This window comes from Calidris pugnax, unplaced genomic scaffold (assembly GCF_001431845.1).
Source record: "Calidris pugnax isolate Ruff unplaced genomic scaffold, ASM143184v1 scaffold24, whole genome shotgun sequence".
Classification (NCBI taxonomy): domain Eukaryota; kingdom Metazoa; phylum Chordata; class Aves; order Charadriiformes; family Scolopacidae; genus Calidris; species Calidris pugnax.
In genome coordinates, this window is record NW_015090922.1 from 4732422 (window position 1) to 4753422 (window position 21001).

Sequence of the window (21001 nt, forward strand, 5' to 3'; positions counted from 1 at the left end):
GGGGAACGGGGGGGAACGTCTCCGCCGCCCTCCGGGGCGATGCCGGTGTTTGCGGGAGGGGATCGGAGGCACCATCTCCGCGCCGTGCGTGGAATGCGGGGAAATGCGGGGGGCAAGCGTTGCCCCCGCCCTGGCCGATCCTCCCCGCTGCCCGGCGGGCTGCCAGGCCTCGCCTGCTCTCCCGCCCCGCCGCGGCTCACGGGTGCTTGGGAGGAGAGGCCTCGGTGCTTTCTTCTCCGCCCAAGGCCTCCGGGGGAAGAGGGGTTGGCGACCGGGCAGGTGCCCCGGGCACGTCTCGGCGACTCTTGCCGTGTTTGGAAGCGAGCAGCGGGCTGGGGAAGAAACCTCTCCTCCTTGCTAAAAAAGGAGGGCAGGCAACCGATAAACAAAACTTTTTGTCGCAAGCTTATTTAGGGTTTTGTATGTGTGTGTTTGGGTTTTTCTAACTGTGGTAGACTCTAAGGTGTAAGCCCTTTGCAGTGTGTGCTGCAGAAGCATCTGTTTTGGTGGGGTTGCTGCTCTGAAGCTATTTTGTTGTCAACCAAGAATCAACAAGTGCAGCTGTAGCCAATGAGTAGGGAAAGTATGGGTATATGGAAAGTATATCCTACTGCAATATCAGATTTACTGTTTGATGTAATTGTATATGCTAGCACTGTGACCCCCAAAGGCTGTATTTGTTGGTTTTTTTATTTGTTGGGGTTTTTTTGGGGAACTGTGAAGAAGGGAAACTGAGTAACAGAATAGAAAAAGGGAAACGTTTGTTTTGTTAAGAGGCCATAGGGATATAAAGACTGGTAGTGGAGAGACACGATGGAAGAGACACATCCCAAGCAACCTGCTAGGAAGCCTTTCGTTTCCTTCGTGCTATGTTAGGTATCAGCTGTTGCGTGTGACTTCTAGTTAATTTCACTTCCATTCATGAAAGTGGAGAGGGGGGTGGTGGGGGGTTATTTTTGTTTTGTTTTCCTTGAATGTTGGTAATTTGAGGCCATGTTATGTATACAGACACCTGCCCATAGAGTTCCCAGATCTGAAATAGATTTTTCTGTGGGTCTTTTTGAGGTGATGGGGAAGAAGAGGAAGAGAAGGGCTCCCTGCTTAGTTTTCTTATATAGAAAACTCCATTCCCCCTGCCGTTCTGCTCATACCACTGTTTTTTTCCTGTGGTTATTTTCGTGGCTTCTTTACACATTTCTAAATGCGAAAACTTTTGAAGGGGAATTTTATTAGCCCAGATAATATATATTTGCTAGAAGTTTGCCAGTATTGTCAGGCATGAGAATTTGCCTGGTGTAGATGTAACTTTACTTCTGTTGGTGTAATTCAGAACACGTCAGAGAATGAGGTATGCTCTACTGGCAGAAGTATTTTTATTTTGGTAGTAGTCCTGCATGCATTAGGAACTTTGCCTAAGGCATTCCGAACTTGTATCTGTACTCTGAGAAAATTTTCATTATATACTTAACCTGTCTTTAAATTTTGCTATTTTGTGTCCACGTAAAGTTACTTAGTTGCAAAGGCTTTAACTATAGTGTTCAGCAACACAAGGTGTGGGAATTTGGCATGTTTTTCTATAACTGTAATCGCACAGTAATGATTTTGCTTGTGCAAATATACTGTCCAAAAGAATTCAGTACAGAGAGAATTATTGAAGTCCTATCTATAGGACTGTTAGTTTAGCAGTTGCGAAGGAAGATCTGTTAAAAATCTGACTACTCCTCAGAGCCAGACACTTTTCTTATCCTTATACGTAAGTTATTTCAGAAGCCGTCTGTTAAAGGAAACCCATTTGAGTGAGATCCAAGAAATGGTTTTTTTCAATCTCTAATACTTGATATAGAAAACAAGAACTTGTGCTTTCTAAAAACATTAAGACCCTAAAGAAGTAAGAAGATTCAGAACAGCCACAGAGTAAGTGTGTTCAGTTTGGGTGTAAAGTTCCTCTGAAGCTGAATGTTTTTCATTTATACTGTGAATACATGTAACAATTTAGGAATGATTTGCATTTTGGATACTTACTGGGCACTCTGATTCTTTTGATAATGACTTTGGTGCTATAGCATATTACCATCATTTGACAGTTCATGTGATTCTCCACCTTGACAATTAATTAATAAAGTCATACTTCTGAAAAGGGCAAGCCTATCAGTGAATTGCAGCAATGGGATTGGAAGAATTGCTACCTCTCATGATAAATTGCTCTAAATCTCATTTCTGGCTGACCAATTCGTTAGAATCTTATTAAATGCACTTCATGTCAGCATCTTTCTGGCTGTATACCATTGCTCTGTACTGAACACTTTTTCACTGTTAAATATCACTAGACTTGATATTTATTAGTAGTATTTATTGTTGTGCCTTCTTAGATAAGCAGCAGTTGTAGAAGAGTCAGCTGTACTTATTGCAAGTTTGTCTGGCCCTAATTTTTAGGGGGATCAGCTGCATAATCAGTTAATAAAATTCTATCATTCCTCAAATACTAATAAAGTTTTATTGTGTAGAGGCGTAGGGAAATTCCAAGACTTGGAAGTTTCTCAGGTACAGAATTGGTACCAAGAACTGATGTGTAGTATGCGATTGGAGGAATACAATGTTGTGAATAATTGTATGCCATTCAATATATGGCAGCTCTAGATTTGATATGCAAAAGAGTAGAAACAGAAGTTTCCAGCAAGTGTAGTAATTATGTCTTTAGTTGTAGAACAATGACATCCGTAAACTTTCTTTTTTTTTTTTTTAAACTCCTCCTGTACTTTATTTTGTGAAACTGGTTTATACACATATATAACTGACTGCAAAAAAAGGAGAGTTGGCATACGTTGGAGATGAGCAATAGCCTGGGAAAGTTTGTTTTTTTGCTTTTTAGGTATAGATATGCTCCAGCATAGTATCATGACTTGTCTTGAGAGTCCTCAATTCTTGTAACTGTTCACGCTGCTTTATATGAAACTCAAAATAATTGTCTTCTGTCATTTAATTTCTGTGAGTTTCTGCTCTGACACTGTCACATTTTTAAATTTTATAATGTGAAAGTTGCATTTGTATTACGTTTCTTTGGTCTGCATGTCAGATTTGTGAATGTGCTGCTAGTGCACTTGCTATTAGTCATTACAGGAAGCACTGAGCAGGAACCTTAGAAGTGGAAGAGTATGGGCATCTTCTGTAGCTCGATAGCTAGTTGTTAACACCCCTCGACGATGGTTGCTATGGGGTAGAACACATTCTGGTGGTTGTGCAACTTTGCGTACCTGGTTGTCCAGCAGACAACGCCTAAGGACATAAATAGGTTTGGATGTGGAACTGGATGCTTTGTTCTCCTCCTGGTGATAGCCATTTGATGACAGCCAAGTTTAAATAATTTAGGTACAGTTTCTGTTTCTGATGTATACCATAAGCCTATGGTACGTAGGAGCTTATTGTTTATTTCCTCATCTACCGTAGTTTCTTGCTAGCTTCTTAGTTCCTTTTAACTAATTTGTGTTGGTCCATTTTGCTTTCACCTTTGTGTATCCCAAGAGCCGTGACACTCTTCTCTGAATCCGTAAATCCTTCAGGCAAGGTGGTGAGATTTATCATCTGCTGCTCTCTCCCTAATGCTTGCACCTGTTCAATCCAAATTTCAGTCACATTCATCAATAAAGTAGAGGTCTCAAAACCGGTGTTTCTAAGACTTTGTGAAAAAAACTTCTGAGGTAGAGAAATGGGTTTCTAATTAGTACCTGTCTGAGCGTAAAGGTATGCTGTGATTACAGCCATGTTATGAGACATCAGATAATCCATATTGGAATTATAATCCTGGTGTTCAAGGAACTACTTGATATTTCTTGTGCTCAGCTTGTGGTCAAAGTGGGTTGTGAAGGCCACAGAAGTTATGATTCTTTTCAGAATTGGTGAGAGATATGAAAGAATAACTTTAGCTCATATATATTTGAGGTTTTGAGTTAAATAAGCTCATATATATTTGAGTATATTGAGTTAAATAACTCAATTTAACAGGAAAAGGTATAGAACTTGAAAGTAAATGTCAACGCAGCCGGCGGTTTAGTAAAAGATACTGCCTCTGCTTATGAGTTGTGAAGCGAAACTAGCCTTCCCGTCAGTGCATGGTTTTTTAAATATTTTGTGAGCAGTCAGAGCTCTACATTGTTACATGGTTTAGGTGAGAAGTGAACAAAAATGATAGTCACTGAAAAAGTAAGTGCCTATTACTTCCATTAGAAGTTTCAGTTCAAATATTAAGGCTGAACACAAGCTGTGTGAACTGTTTTGGAGTAGGTGAAAGCAGTTACACTGTTTCCTGCAACAGCACTTTTATGGTTTGTTCTGGTAGGGGTTAGAGAGGAAATGGGTCAGCTTTTGATGAACTACATTAAAATCACTTCAGATAAATGTAAAGGTCAGCATAGGCAAACTAGATATTTTATTTTTTTTATAGTAAAGTGGAATCTTCTCCTGGCGAAGACATTACAGTTTATTGCTAGCTGTGGGCTGTTGCTGTAACAGCATTTTTATAGCCTTATGTGAGTCATGCTAAACTATGGCTCAACTTAATATTTTATGTACCTCAATATGTTGCTCTACATTCCTTATTACAACCTTTGAAATTTCTCGTCTTACTGAATGCAGTTGATACTCGCTGGTAATGTCTTTAATATTTACTGTAGTTATTTTTCAACCTATTTCAAATGCAAATATTTTTGTTACAGTAACATCTGCAGCAATGATTAAAATTACTTCATAGGTTTGGAATACAAGCTTGACAGCTGGTTATGAACAATGAAGAATGTTGCAAAACTGAGTTTGTCTGATAAATAAGGCTGTAATAGGTATACACTCTTGAATTTTGGAGACAGATTTCAGATTAACTATTCTATCTAGTTGCTGTTGCCATTTCTTTTGTGTTTAGTTATAGCAAGAGAAATGAGAGCTCCAATAAAATTAATCAAAAGAGATTTCTTGGGTTTTCAGGATGTTGGGTTTTAATGTGGACCACTGGCATATTGAAAGTACAATGTGAATAAAAGCTGAAGTAGTGTGTGTGTGTTGTATTCTCAATCTGTTACAAAGGAGCTTCCGGTGTCCCAAACAGATCAAGTAATTCTTATAATCTTCCTAAGGAAATGTGTTGAAGTAATTATAATATTAATTTATCTGATCTGTCCGAGAGGTAATGCAGTTAGGATAGAGCTATATTGAGCTATATACATGAGACCATGCCTGTAATTTTTAGGGTAAACAAGGTCACTCTTATGAAGAGACCTGATACTTAATAGAAAAGATTAATTGCAGGAGTGCATAATGTTCAAAGATGTAGTCTGAGGGAAAGTAAGTACTTTACTGTTCAGGGTATGTTATCCCTTTACTTCAGAAACACTTTGGCATTCACTCCTTTTGAGTTCTGTCTTTTGATCTGGCATCATCTGTATTGACAGTATTTGTGGGGAATTAAAGGCAACTTTAGATCAGATCTATAAATCCAAACTGGATATATTGTGTTTGGTCTTGAAGTATTTCATAGAACTAAGGCAATTTTATCACCATACTTATGCCATTACCTGGAGTAAATTGTAACTCCTAGAGTGGGCACAGCATTGATTTTAGTGGTATAGTTATCTGTACGGATTAGGGGCACTGAGTTGATCAAATTAATCATAAACTGTGGTGTAAGTCATTAATGTCCCCGTTTTTCCTTTGCGTTTCACTTTGCTGCAGGGGCAGTAGCAGAAAGGCTGCAAGAGATGTATGTGCTAGTTCATATTCTGACATGTTAGCAGAAACCTGTTTACTTTGAGCCTACTTGTTTAGTTTTTGGTGCACCTCCACTTCTTTCAGTTTGCTGTAAATGTGCCTGTGGCAGAGGGCTGGGCAGGCAGCTGGGAGAATTGATCTCTCAAATTAACCCAAATAAATGTCCTGGAGTTCATCTCTTTGAATCTTATAGCTCCTGTTATATTAGCAGAGAAGTATTAAAAGCCCTTTAAATCTCAAGGGCATCTGCTTTCTACGTACCTGCAAGGTTAGCTGTCTTCTTGGGTTTTTAACACAATAAGGCTAAAGGTGCCAGTGCCCTCCCCATTGTGCAGTTATAGCTACTGAGAAACATGGGATAATATATCTACTTAAGCATCATGCGTAGAAACCTTGTACAAATATACCTGGACTTGCCTCTACTGGTGATTGAAATTCGTACTACACAAAAAAAACCAAGCAAAAAACAATCAAAGCCACCACACACCCCCTAAAACCCCTCCAAAGTAATCCAAACTTTGAAAACTCAAAGTAAGAATTAGTTTTAAATTATTTTGATGCCACATGTCTCAAAGTAACTTCTCAATTGATTGCCTTCCCCTTTTCTTTTTCTCTCTGAATTTTCAGAAAACCATTGTTTCATTTCCTACTGTTTTGCTTCTCTTGCTTCTGAGAAGTATTATTGGGTTATTATGTAGGTTTTGATTCCTGTGAACCAAATGGATTAAGGAGAAAGTCTAACACACTTCCAGAGCTGTCTCATCCGTTACAAGATAAGGTGATTCTGCTGTACTTGGAGCCAAAGAAAATCTTAGGTTAAGAGGGAGTAATAGAACTAGAGATTACAGCAGGATAGATGAAGAGAATTAAAGGCAAGTGACACAGTAGTTCAAAAAATTCAAAATGCACTTATGTTTCTACCTCTCTGTCCCTTTTGGTGATCTTGAAATCGAAGTATTTAAAATTGCTGAGAATAGTTTAAAAGGAGAATATATGATTTCTGTAGGTAAGGTATTTCATGACCAGCTTGAATTTTTCCTTAAACATGCTCTTCAGTTCCTCCATTAATATTTAAAGTTTGTGTACTTTATGGTTCATGACTGTCCATTCAGCCATCACCATTAAGTACCTTTAATATTGGAGCTTGGGATAAGTGAGAGGGGGAGCCTGTATGCTATGTGGCCAGATTTTCTCCACGTCTACAACTCTGCTGATACGGGTAGAAAACTATTTGTTAATTCCTCCATCAATTTATATTGTAAAACAAAATGAAGAGTCTTGCTTTTAAAGATCCTTTACATATACTGAGTGTCTTCCATATTTATCTGTGGGTGTAATGTAGTACAGAGTGTGAATATTATTCTCTGCTTCACCTTAATGAAAGGGTTCTTCTGATGCTTTGATGTGAGAATCTGATTGCTGTGTTTACAGAGAAGGTTCACAGCCTTCAGAGAAGGATTAGAGTTTAGCAGCAATCACTTCGTGTTTTCTCTCCTTTTTGTAATTATGTTCATGTAATGCATGAGTGAACTTACTGAAGCATGAGTTAAAGACATCTCAAGTGCTAGTGAAATTTGAGGAGGAAGGAGCAAAGCATTTAAAAGGATAAGACCTTAATTGGACACTGTGTTTAGGGATATTTTTCCCTACATGCACCCTGCGTGTGATTCTAGGGATGCGAGTGCCTATATGTGGTGGGAAACTTTGCATTTGCAACTTTAGAGTTACCCATAGTAGGGTATTCTCTCAACCTAATATCACCCCACTGAATTAATATTTTTTAAAAAATTAAACATACCAGCCATTTGGAAAGACAGAATTAGTTGCTTTAAAAAAAAAAAAGAGACCATATGTTATCAAATAATTACTCATTTTGACATTTAGGCAGCATCAAGAGATAATTATCCTTAAAAATATTTTATCATAATGGCAACTCTTCAACAGAACTCTGTAATATACTAGCAAGGAGGAATATTATGTATTCCATTTCCATTCATAAATTTAAAATGTGCTCCCTACCTGCAGTTAGAGTGAATGGTCTTTGATCCTCTTCCCATGTGGAATCCTGAAAATCATAAAAATGTGATGAGGTGAATTAAAACCAAACAATAATAGTGAGGTCAAAACCAAATGGGGAACACCCACTCACCCCCTGCTTCTTTCCAACACAAAAAATTGAGAAAGATTCCTTTAAAAGGAATGTGTGCTCATGTGTTGCAAATTGCATAGTAGTTGGCAAGGTTTTGTCTCCTAGCAGAAATACAATAATCTTTATAGGTGGACATTAAGACTACCTTGTCTAAAGTGACTAAAATAATTTTCGCAGGTAAAATTGTTAGAGTTTATGCTTAACGCTTCAGATTCATTTGTGTGTTTTTGTTGTTTTGTTTTTTTTCCTTGAAATATGTAGGCATTTCAGTAGGACTATGGAGGAGCTGGTTCACGATCTAGTCTCAGCGCTGGAAGAAAGTTCGGAGCAAGCCAGAGGAGGTTTTGCTGATACTGGAGATCATTCTCGAAGTGTGTCTTGTCTTCTAAAACGACAGGCAAGGAAAAGGAGGGGACGAAAAAGACGTTCATTTACCACCCATCATCCCTGGGAGACTGGTCACTGCTTAAGTGAAGGTTCTGATTCCAGTTTAGAAGAATCAAACAAAGACTACAGGGAGAATCATGCTAATAAGAAAGACCACAGTGACTCTGATGACCAGTTGTTGGTTGCTAAACGGAGGCCTTCCTCAAACTTGAATAACATTAGAGGCAAAAGACCTCTGTGGCATGAACCAGATTTGGCTGTTGACAGTTTGGGAAACAGAACTTTGCGCAGGAGAAGGAAGGTAAAACGGATGGCAATAGATCTGCCATCAGAAGTCTCTAATGCACTGACAATAACTCAACAGCAGGATAACAGCAGAGATCAAGAAATGGACAATAATAATAAATCATACCAACACCAAGAGTTTTCCAAGAGCAAAGTGAAAAAAAGAAAAGTAGCTGCAGCTCGACAAGGACCGGAAATTTTGGATGAAGGAGTAGTTATAGAAAATGAAGAAGTAAACCAAGCAAATAAGGACAAAATGGAGTATGAGGAGCAAAAAGGCTCAGATGACAACATGAGTGACAGGTTATTCTTTCTTTTCCTTTTTACAGAAACTTTGGATAATTTTTGTTTGCTTTTCTTACAGTTGCTTGTATTTTGAATGTTTGGATTTTTCTTTAACTCTAGAGTTAAAATGTATTCTATAGTATATAGTATAACAGATCAATAGGATATGTTTTAACAAGTTACTCTTAATTCTTTTTTTTTTAAGTCTACTGTTTTTAATATATATGAGTTGCTTAGGTTAAGGAATTCAGCATAAAATAGTCATGTAGCAGAAGAATACCAGGAAAACAACTTCTTGAAACAACACATTTGAACTGTTTCAAGATTAAGAATGACAGAATAAACAAATGATTAATACGTTGGGGTTTTTTCTGGGTATTTCAACTGGTGACAGTTCTAAGACAAAAATTAAGTGTTTTTCCAATTTCTAGACATTGGTGCTTTGATTGTTATCTCTATTCATCAGAAAGGTTGTCAGTGTTTAGAGTCACCATTTAGACAGTATGTTCTTATGTGTCATGGGCATAAAAAGTCTGCAGGTTGCCAAGGATATACATCATTTACGAAATGCAAAAACCAATTTACAGTTCAGAAACACCTGAGCTTACCATTAGAAAAATGGGGGAATGATGACTCTTTGGCAGTACACCTCATCCATCCATTCCAGACAGCAGTCATAGTACAATGGTAATTGTTTCCAAAGTACTATTTTGACAACACAATAAGGTGTAAGTCATTTTTTCCACCATGCACAAGGGATGTTACCTGCAGGGCCTAGTAAGCTTGATTATGTTTATCCCATGTGCCTGGTTCTGAATGCAGAACTGTCAACAAGACAGACTCATATTAAAACACATAATTTTGGTCAGTTGCCTGACAGTACTAGTGTCCCTGTTTTTTTTGTAGGCATTTTATCTATAAACTATTTAGTCTTTTTCTTACTGGGGAGGCAGAGTTGAGATGCAGAAAATACCCAGGGGTTTTGGCCAGAGCAGGCAGATGGGTTACAGTAATAACAGCAGTGTTGGTGACTAAGGTCAGAAAGGTTCTTCTAAGTCTTTTCATTACATACTTGTTTTGTCCCTCACCTGAGACAATAAGCAGCTGAAAGAATCATGAATTTTAAAGATTGTTTGTAATGTCTTAATTCCTAGAGCAGAAGCAGCCCTTAAGGCAGCCAGTGTAAATTCAGACATCTTATTTCAACATGCAAGACAAGAGTGTGTGTTGTCAGGAAGCCTTTAGAAAACTTCCTTCTTTGATGATACTGGGAGTCTGTTCCCCCAATTCGGTACCTAAAGACAGAGCTTTAAAAATTTCCTTGGAGCTAGGAACCATTGTGTTATCATATGTCCATAGTCTTATCACTTTTTTATTTATAAAAAAAATTCTGTTATATTACAAGGGTAACAGTTCTCCAACTCAAAAATTGTGTAGATAACTTTTGAATGGGGAGAGGAGTGATCAATACAAAAATCCCCTCTAGACTCCAAAACTGTGCTACTTCCATGTCGGTCTGAATATTTTGTTGTTTTTTTTTTTCACAAAAGAAATGTTACTGATTTAAAACTTCATCTTTCTATTCAGAATGCTTAATGTTTTGTTACACATAATGGTGTCGTTTTTCAAATCATACTTCGTTTGTCTCTGACCCCAATAAATGACCTTTAAAGCCATTCTCATCTTCAGTGTTCTCTGCTCATGCACATGGTTGAGGGATGGTCTGTTATTCTACTGAATTTCTCGCAATGGTCATCTGTACCAAAAGGTTTGTAAACCACCAAATTAGAAAACTTGCATTCCAAAATGTGATGAGAAATCCACTGTATCCCATCTTGGGTCCATACTGTATCTCAGTGTTTTATATGTAAATAATTTTAACTCGTTTTAAACTAACTTTACTTAAATGCAATAATGCCTCTTTTGTTTGAGACAATTTAACCAGAAGAATCAGAAACAACTAGCAAACTCTTCCTAAGAATATGTTCTAAAAGTAAAAGCTGAGATTTTAAAAGGGAACATTAGTTTTGTAAGATTGCACAAGACACGGAGAGCTAACAAAGCGTCTTGGACAGGATTCATGCTTCAGCAAGACTTGCTGAAAGAAGAAAAATAGAAAGTATACAAAGCTGCTCTAGTTTTGTACATTTGTGTGCATACAGTTTAATTATTTTTCTAAAAAAAAGATTAAATTTTTAAAAGTTCAGTTTTTAAAAACAAAACAAAGCAAATAAAATTTAATGGGAGTTAAATTGCTTGTATATAAAACTGGTGACAAGTTTTCAGTGCATACATGAGATTACTTCGAAATAACATAACCTATATATTTGAAGTGCACATTAAAAATGCTAAGTGAGACTTCTTTTGCAGTCTTTTATTTGTGTGTGTTCAAACACCAAACACAACAATAACTGGTTTTTAAATGCAGGGTTCAGGAGTAGGAGTCTGCAAGTTCTTCAAATATCAGCATCTAAATGATCCCAAAGATTAATTCCTGTGAGGTTGGTTTTGAGCACTTGGAAATCGGATTTTCTTGATCAGAGCCTGTCCTTTGCTCATTTGTCCTTATCCTCAATGTTTAGATGCTTGGCCAGTTTCAGCCAAATTCGGCAATGCATGGCATTCTGGATGATGTTTAATTCCTGCAAGCTTTGGCAATTGTTTGCATTTTAAGTGACTAAATAGAGGAGAAATCTCAATTGCCCCTTTTGAAAGGCAGCAGCAGTGAATCTCAGCCAGCCACCCACCAGCCTGCCGGTCACTGGCTGGTCTGTCCCTGGGACAGGCTTGGTTAGTCAACAGAGGTCACAAGTCTCATAAGAAACCAAGTTTGCTAGTAATAATAACTAGTAATAAAAAGTATTTCTTCCTTGATTCCACGAATGTATAAAGCTGTGAAAGCTTTTTGGATAGCAGAGCTGTTTCTTGCAAGTTTTTGCTTGCATACCCTATTTTATAGGACTGGAAGGAATCCGTGGCTTTTTGTTTTTTCCTGGAGGTCTTGCTGGGATAGGAAGTCTCATACAAAGCAAAAGAATTAGAAATGTACAGTGCAAAATTATATTAAAACAGGAAATAAATTCCATCATAATAGCCTTCAAGTACTTAGATATTAATGTATTAATTCCAGAGGTTTTGAATCTATTCAGTGGAATGACTGCCATGTAGCAATTATCTCGGCTGTAATCCCTGCCCTATTTGACTGTGGCAGGAAGAGAAAGAACACTGTGACTGCCATGGCATATGCCAGCATTACGGTTTGATTTAAAAACAAACAAACAAACCCCAAACAACCAAAACATTATTATATGTAATTTTTACAATTTCAAGTGGTTATGTTTTCATGAACTGGCTAGTCCTTCAGTACAATTTATTGTACAATTAAAATATCTTACTTAAAAAAAAAAGAAAAAAGGAAGGAGACTTCTCAAAACTAAAAATTTTAGTTGAAACTAAACTAAAAACTTGCTGAAATACTAGGGTTGAAAGGATTTCTTAACTTTCATTTAAAAAAATACAGTTAAACAATAAATGGACAAGAGGAATCTATGAAGAGGGGATTTTTTTTCTTTCAGATGTATGATGTGAAATTATGCACAATGAAACGTAAGGACAGTAAAGCCATCTATGTTGTAATGAAAGTGAGGATGGGATGCTTGCTAGAAAGACTTATTAGGATTTGTAACATTAGGAAGTTCAAGATCTGGTCTCCCCCATGGAAGATGGTCCCAATCTCATTGCATGCCTGTTCTCTTTCTTCTGCTTAGGGCAGTTGTGCAAGTGCTTAAATCTGTTCTGATTATATTATGTATAAAAGATGGTATAAGTATTGCTTATACGGTCAGAATATGGATAAGCAGAAGATACAGCAAGGATTCAGAAAACTTAATCTTCAAATACAGATCTGTGTGTGTATATAGAAAATTATTTTTATATTCTTTACCATATATGTAAGAATTACCTATATATATATATAAATATAATTCTTTAAAAAAAATTCACTGCTTTCTGTCTCCTCATACCATATTGTGTTTCAGATCCTCTTGGGATGCCTCCCAAAGGAAGATACAAAAACTAAATGTATACTTATATCTAGACAAATTTTATAGAAGTCATATTATAAGCTTAAAAAATTGAGGCTTACTTTTTGTAAGAGATTAACATTTAAAAGGAAATAACTTTCCTAAGTGTACTAGTTATTTAAAAACAAAAATAAAAGTAACTTATTATTAGATAGTAACTGAAAATAATTTAAACCAGTTAAATTCAAGTATAGAACTGCATGTAAGTTTTAATATGAATAAGTGTAGAAAGGTAAACAGACCACAAGTTCTTATAAATAGCTTGTATGGAACATTGAGAGTAGCCATAGTATTTATAACTTGCACTTGAATTTGTGTGGTAAACCAAAGTGATTTTTTTTTTTTTCAAATTGTTTTACATCATACTGTAAATTAAATGTGATTAGATTTTGGTGGGAGTATTACTTCCTTAGCAGAGCTACTTTATTGACAAAAAAGGAAATAAATGGTTTACAAAAAAATCTGTTTGTGTGAAACTCACGAAATTGTGATCTGCGTTATTACAAGGCAAGTCTGTTTTAATATTTAGACACAACTGGAATATTGTTTGTAACAATGTGGATACAGCAAAGAAGAAAATACCTTACCTATTGATGTCTTTGAATTTAGAGAAGTGTGTGCATGTTTATACACATAGTTTAATTTTAATGCCATGATGGAAGTCAAAGAAAAGTAAACTGTACTTTGCTTTTTTTTGTTGATGCTATAATCATTAATCATACCTACTTTCTTCAGGATGAGCTTTGTTTTGATATAATTGGCTACTTTTTAATAAACTTTTTTTCTTTCTTCCCAAGTAGTATGTCATGAAACCTTAAGCAGTGTCTTCCAAAATACTTGTGAATGTTTAGAAAGTTAATTTGATTTTCAAACTCTTATATTTTGTGTGCTGAAGGAAGGCTTAGGCTGTTTTTGATTGAGACTTTTCCTATTTTATTGAGCAGTGGTGTTCCAGGATCAAGCTGAATTGCACAGGGAGCAGTGGGCATTTGATGGAAACAGATAATAAAATGCATCAATTGTGTCAGCACCTTTTTGCAGTCACATCTGGCTTACTCTCAGAGTACCATTAGATTCCGATGGTTTTATGTGCCAAAAATAACATGCTTTGTAGTTAATGGAACTAGGATATTTGCAGTTTGATTAAAAAAAAAAAGTCATCCTATTTTCTTTCCTATGTTTGTTGGGTTTAAGTTCAATTTGAGCACAGCCTTGTCTCCTTAAAATTTTACGACTGAGAGATCAATTGTTCTTTTGATCTGCTTCTTTCTTTCTCTTATTACAGTGAATCCAGCAGTCTGAGCAGCAGCGATGCTGGTTTGTTTACCAATGATGAGGGAAGACAAGGTATTGAAACAATCTTTCCCTTCTCCACCCCTCAAACCACATCAGTTGAAATTCTGTAAGCGTTACAAGTAATTTCGTAGGCTAATTAATATAATTCAGTTGCTATTACTATTTTAATGAGTTGAAGTATAGCTTGCTTTCTGAGTTTTTTTTTAAATGTTACCAGGGAGTGTCCTGAATCTATGACTTAATCAAAAGCTGTCTTGAGAATCAGTCTCTGTAATATAAAAAACATCCTTATAACTTAAGCATCTCCGGAAGATTATACTAAGTTTTAGTTCTTCAGTTGCTTCAATTTTCAAGGCAAGACTCTGTGATCGTAGTGTTGCTTCTCAAATTATATTTGAGGTGGCTTTTTTCTTTCTTTTATTCCAAATTGGTTTGGCAGGATTTTATAGTTCTCTCTCATCCAGAAGTTTGTTTGAAAAGTACTTTCAAACAAACAACTTGTTCAGCAGCGTAACACTGAGATTAGAGGATACACGCTCTTTAAAGTGTCTCCCCTCTGAAAAATTTTTCTTCAGCTAAAATTCTGTGAAAATTCAAGATTTTCCTTTAGTATACTTAATGTTCTCATGTGTTTTTAAGTGATAAGACTATTGAGGATGGAAGTATAAGACTTTTTTTTTAAGTACAACACATTTACCTGTGTTATGCTAGCATCTTAGTGCCCAGCTGATGGACTAGGAACTCGCTGTCTTTGACAGTATATAAAAATGAGGCAAAAATAGTCTTTCAAGTGGTTAAGACTTGCTTTTCTGTTGGCACTTTCAAGTTAATGGTAATGGAGATTGTTTTCTTATGCAGTTTGCCATAGACTACTTGAGTGTGTGCAAGAAAACAAATCCTGGCCCATTGCACAGTAGTGATTTAGGTTAAAGGAATGTTTGGGGTTTAGGGTTGGTTTTTTTGGGTTTTTTTGCTTTCTCTTCAGTCTCTTTTGGTTTTGTTTTTGTTTTTTCTTTCTTTTATCTTCTATTTTAACATTACAATAGGGAGATGATTTTTCAAACTTAAAACCGGTGTTACCTTCCTTGCTTAAAAGTAACTTGTACTACATAAACTATACGTCCCAGTCTGAGTATCTGGTTTTAGTTGTGCTAGTTACCTATGCTAACACATAGCTTTTCTGGAGAATTGAGGCTCTCTTTGAAAGTTTAGATCAGTCTTTTAACTTTAGGTGAAAAGTATCTTAATCTGAAATAAGTCAAAAATATTTGTTTTTATTTCCTTATATGAATTTCTCTTCTGAGTTGCAATTTTTAAAACTTTTGTTCTCTATGTTTATATGTAACATGACCTACCACATTTCATAATTACATACATTATTGAAGTACCCTACTGATATATTTTTATCAATATTTTTGTCCTTAAATCCTGAACTAAATTATTTAAAACTTTGAATACTATGGTTGAAAACATCTGAGTTACTTTGGGCTCCATATATTATTTTGTTGGAGGAGAGAAAACAAGGCATCGGTGTTCTTTCATTGTTGTGCTGAGCTTTAATTCTTATTTTTGCCTGCTTGGGTTTTTTAACCTTATTTCAGTTTGATTGTAATTTTCAAGCAGAAAGCATTAGACCCGAAATAGTATTCTGAATTATAAATAAAAAGAACAACAAAAATTAAACTTGAGAAGAAAATGGTCAGGACAAAACATTATTTTTTTAATTTCACCTTTGAACCAATTATTTTGTGGATATGATCAGAAGACCTCTAGCTTCACAATGTATCTCAGACATTCTTAAATTTGTATTATAGCTTTGGTTTTGTAAAGACTTTCCATGAAAGTACTATCAGAGTACTATAACCCAAAATTGTTTATTTTCTAATAATACTTATCCCACCCCCCCAAAGAAAATTCTAGTAACTTTTATCTTTGTACTCCCCTTATGAAGTAAGGTGAGGTTATTTTATTTCTATAAATTAATTTATAGCTGAACTAAGACACATACAAAATTGAAAAGAATGAAGGAGGAAATAAATCTGACAAAAGCAAAGGAAAAGAGATGAGAGAAATGAAGCTGGAAGAGGACAGGATGCAAGTGTTTTAAGGGAAGAACTGGCTTTTTTTGTTGTCCATTTTTAAAAGCTAGACTTTGATTCCTGCCTTCCCAGTGTCTCCCTCATCCAGGATATATGTTCAGAACATCAGCACCTTTACCTTGTTTGTAGTTCAAATTTTCTGCACTTCTGACTTGTGGTTTCCACTAATTCAAGTGAACAGAGATTGCTTAATGCCATCTGGAGAAATACTTGGTTTAAATGATGTGCCTGGCATCATTCAGAAGTTTGGGTAGCAGAGGACAAGACGAACTTGTTCTCCAGGGCAACATTTATTCATTCTGTGTCTCTGAGATTAAGAACCATATCCCATTTATTACAGACAAATACTCTTTATAAAACTCTAATTAATTCCCAAAGCATATTCATCCTATGGGGCAGGCATTATAGAAAATAAAGTGATCTAAAGCAGCAATTTCTTTGAGCAGTTGACCAATCAGTTAAATAGCTGAATGTTGAGTTCTGAACTTCAGTGCCTGACCTTGCAACTTTTACAATTTTCCAAAATTGTTTCAGAAAGCAAATGGAAATAAATTCCACCACAGTAACTGTACTCTTCTGTGCATTGACTCTCAGAAGAGTTTCAACTTTTATAATTTGATTCAAGAAAACCAGCTGTAGCTGTAATTAGGGGTGGTAGTGGATTAACTGATAGATATATTTTCATTGCCATGAGAAAAGAAAAGCCTGTCTTCAGCTTCTAGTATGTGGTGCCATGTAACCTTTTTCCAAAAACCTTTATAGCCTTTTTCTTTCCAGCCTGCCTCTGTTCCAGTCTCATAGCTTTTTTGTTTGTTTGATTTGTTTTGTTCCTATGAAGTCCTCATCTAAGCCTAGTCACACTTGTCCTCCTTTTCCAAGTTAGCCAGGTGCTTATGTTAAGTCATATGAGATGGCAAAAGCAGCTCTCTTGCTGTGCTCTATTTCACTACTTGTGGCAAAAGTAATCGGTACTCAATGTTTTGCAATCTCAGTGTGCCAAATGTTTTTCCTTTGTGAAACATTGCATACCCTGTACAGTCAGCCAGAAAAAGCTAAAGATCATAGAGAATGCTCAGCGCAGGTACAGTCACTGGACAAGATAGCTGTTGAACTATTAACCCTCAAGTGAATTCTTAAGAGTTGTGTTTTTTTCAGAGGTTTGCAAATTGGGCAGCTTTGGGGTAAGGTTTAATGTAGTTAGCAAAACCACAAAATCTTAAGCATGTGTCAAGCCCTTGAGTTTGGAGGTGAGAGAGCCTGCTAACAAAGTGATTGAACAGTGACTGAAGCTTATGTATCAGAAATTGTTGTAATTTTCCTTTTTCTTCCCACTCTTTCCTTTATTGCTAATAGAATTTTCTTAAACAATTGTTTTGCAATTATTAAAACCTTTAATGCTAAGCAGTGTTATGTCTGGTGTAGAAAACTATTGCAAGAAGAGTTTCAAAACAAAATGTCTACTCTTACATTGCAACATATAATGCAACTCTATTATAGGCCTAACTAGTAGGTTCACCTGCAATTTATGGATACTTTACAGGTGTGTTTTACAAGGGCAACTTATAAGTTAAAAGGCAAGTGGTAAGTTAAGCTTTCAACACAATGTTAACAAAACTGTAACATTTTTCAAACACTAGTTGATGTTATAGGTGTGGGGGGGGAAGTAAAATTGCAAATATATTCTTTAACGACTTTTGTAGTGTGGTTGTAGCAAATAAATCACTACATTCTGCATTCCTAGTCCATCTACACCTACTAGTACACTTGGGGAAATTCAAAGTTTGACTTAAGACCTCTTAAATCATGACGTGCAGCGCTTGGCATGCCCTTTAAGATCTAAGCAAATAGGAAGGAAAATTATATTAATAAAGTGTTAAACAGTTAAAATTGGAGAAGGTCAGAGAATGTCATGTGGCTAAGCTTTTAAAGATAGCTGTTCATTATTTTATGATTAAACATATATTCATTACTGTGTCCTTTATGAAGATGACCCGCTACTGATTCAGTATAAGAGAATTCCATCCTTTTGTCTTCTCTAGCAAGAAACTAATTTGGACCTTGTATGACATCTTAGTAGCTGCAGGTGCCAAGATGTCATTCTCTGTATATTTTATATAATTTTTTATATCTATTTTATATCTCCATATGTTTTATACAAAAAATGGAATGTGCAATGCCAGGTGTAATCACCACCAGTTTTTAACTGTTCTGCCTAATTAGTTTATAATCTTTGCAGTTGATAAAGAAATTACATGAAGTTGTATATGACCTGAGTTGTTGAAATCCTAAATATTGCATGTGGGTCACAGTGGTAGAGATCAACATAAAGATTGAGATCACATGATATCCTTCAATTCCTTGAAGTATTAGCATTACCCACAGACAAGTTTGCTGTATTTTAAGTATGTGGCTAGGAGAATGCATGGGCTTGGAGGTCTGGAGGTCATTTTGCCTTTCCTGTAGCTTGAAAGAGTACAATAATTTGCTGTAGTCCTGTGCTGAATCGGCATCCCTAAGAGAAAAGGACAGTGTAGTGAACCTCTTGAAGTATTTTGAAGTCCAGAAATGTTGCTTTGAACTTCTAATTCCTGTAAGTCCATGTTTGCTATGGGTACTGTTGCTTCTTGAGAGCTGCAAGTATTTGGTTACCAAAATCTTCAGCAAGGAGGCCTCTGTGTTATATTGCCTATACATATGAGGTCAGAAAATGATTAAATGCAGTAATCTTCCCTGACTCCTTTTGAACATTGAATCCCTTCAAGGTGGAGCAACTGGTAAGCAAAATGCTGGTGTGTGCTTTCACCTGGATAACAATAATAGTAGAAGGTTTATGCTCACCTCAAGGTGATAATATGATTGAAAACAGTCAAAGGGCTCAGAGTTTTTTAAAGTGCACAGATAAGGAAGCTAAAAACCAGGTACACCTGGATTCTGCTGTCAGGTGGGAAAAGCCCTTGAGGTTCAGATCTTAAGTCTGCCTTGGGCACTAAGAAACATAAGTGGTTAGGGAAGTGTATAGTATCATAACAGGTAAGGTGTCTTAACAGATGGTTGCTTAACATATTAATATTCCTATTGCATAAAAAGGAAAAGTGATTTTGTATTTTTTCCCAAAGAGCCGTTGTTGGGCATATAGTGAAGATACTAGTTTCTTTCCATAGCCATCATTTGCCATAACCTGCAGTCCACCAACCTGGTTTTAAATTCTGCCTCTTTCTTCCAAGACTGCATTGCATGCCTCTTACAGGCTTCTGTCCTGATTGTGAAACTCAATTTCAGAATTCTGTAATTACTTCCATAGCTGAATTGTGTAATAACTTGAGTTCCTGATAGTATTTCTTGTTAGTCAAGGTGTCTAGAACTCTCATTTTAGGAGAAGATATTCAGACGAAGTTTATCTATGTAAAATTTTGGAAAATCAAACCAAGGGAATTTAAACTTTATTCTGAACCACAGATCAGTGTAATGAAAAGGTGTGATTCTCCCTCCACCACAACCACTGTCCTGTTCGGTACCCCTGCTGTGGGCAGGGACACCTCCCACTAGACCAGGTTGCTCAAAGCACCAACCAGCCTGGCCTTGAACACTTCCAGGGATGGGGCATCCACAGCTTCTCTGGGCAAGCTGCTCCAGTCTCTCACTACCCTTACAGTAAAGAATTTCTTTCCAGTATCTAATCTAAATCTCCTCTCTTTCAACTTAAAACCATTAGCCTGAGTCCTATCACTCCACTCCCTGATAAAGATTCACTCCCCATCTGTCCTGTAGGCCCCTTTTAGGTACTGGGAGGTGGCCATAAGGTCTCCTTCCACTTCTATTTTCCCCTTCCTCCATCTAAAAGTTCCTATTTTCTAGCCTCTGCTAATTTTGCTCTTAGTAATGATCACTAAAGATGTAAGGATCATGTCTCACCTGCAAGTAATTGGTAAGGGGTGTTAATTATTCTATATTTTCTTGAAGTACTTGTCCTGGTGAATGTTTACAGCCATTTTCACTTGTGCATGCTCTTGAGGTATTCTTTTCTTTGCAAAAATTTGTTTGGAGCATGTTGAATTTTATTTTTCCTTAAATTTTGACTTGTGTTTTCATTCTTTGTATTTTCCCATTGTGGGGTTGAGCGGCAATGAAACTTTACACAAATGGTTTTTGTTCTTGAAGGTTGTGTCTAATAAATCTTGCATGTGTGTCTTGCTTAGTTCTGCCTAATTAAAAATTGAAATGCCAAACAAATAATTTATGTGCAGAAATAGTGAGGCATGGTTTCCATACTTTGAAGTAGAATTAAAACGTACAACACTGTCCTGGTTTCAGTTGGGATGGAGTAGTTTTCTTTCTAGTAGCTGCTGTGGTTTGGATTTAGTATCAGAATAATGTTGATAACACATATTGTTTTAGTTGTCACTAAGTTATGTTTATATTGTCAGGGACTCTTTCAATTTCCTATAGAAGCTGAGAGGGACCATAGACAGGACAAGCTGGCCACAGGAATATTCCATACCATAGACGTCATGCTCAGTATATAAATGGGTGTTGGCCTGGGAGCAGGGATCCACAACCACTGCTTGGGACAGGCTGGGCAATCAATCATCCAGTGTTGAGAGCAAGTGTATTGCATCACTTCATTTTGTATATTGTTTTACCATTATTATTATTTTTTTTCTCTCCCA

At 36.4% G+C, this 21001-nt stretch overlaps 1 protein-coding gene across 2 annotated transcripts in view; it reads left to right on the top strand.

Moving 5' to 3' along the window:
• The window catches only part of GPATCH2 (G-patch domain containing 2), a 120614-nt gene that overhangs the window by 350 nt on the left and 99263 nt on the right, over positions 1-21001 (top strand). For both annotated transcript variants that reach the window (XM_014951154.1, XM_014951155.1), the window contains exons 2-3: positions 8162-8875; positions 14225-14286. In XM_014951154.1, the coding sequence (XP_014806640.1) occupies positions 8162-8875; positions 14225-14286 (776 nt within the window). The remainder of the gene's footprint in view (positions 1-8161; positions 8876-14224; positions 14287-21001) is intronic.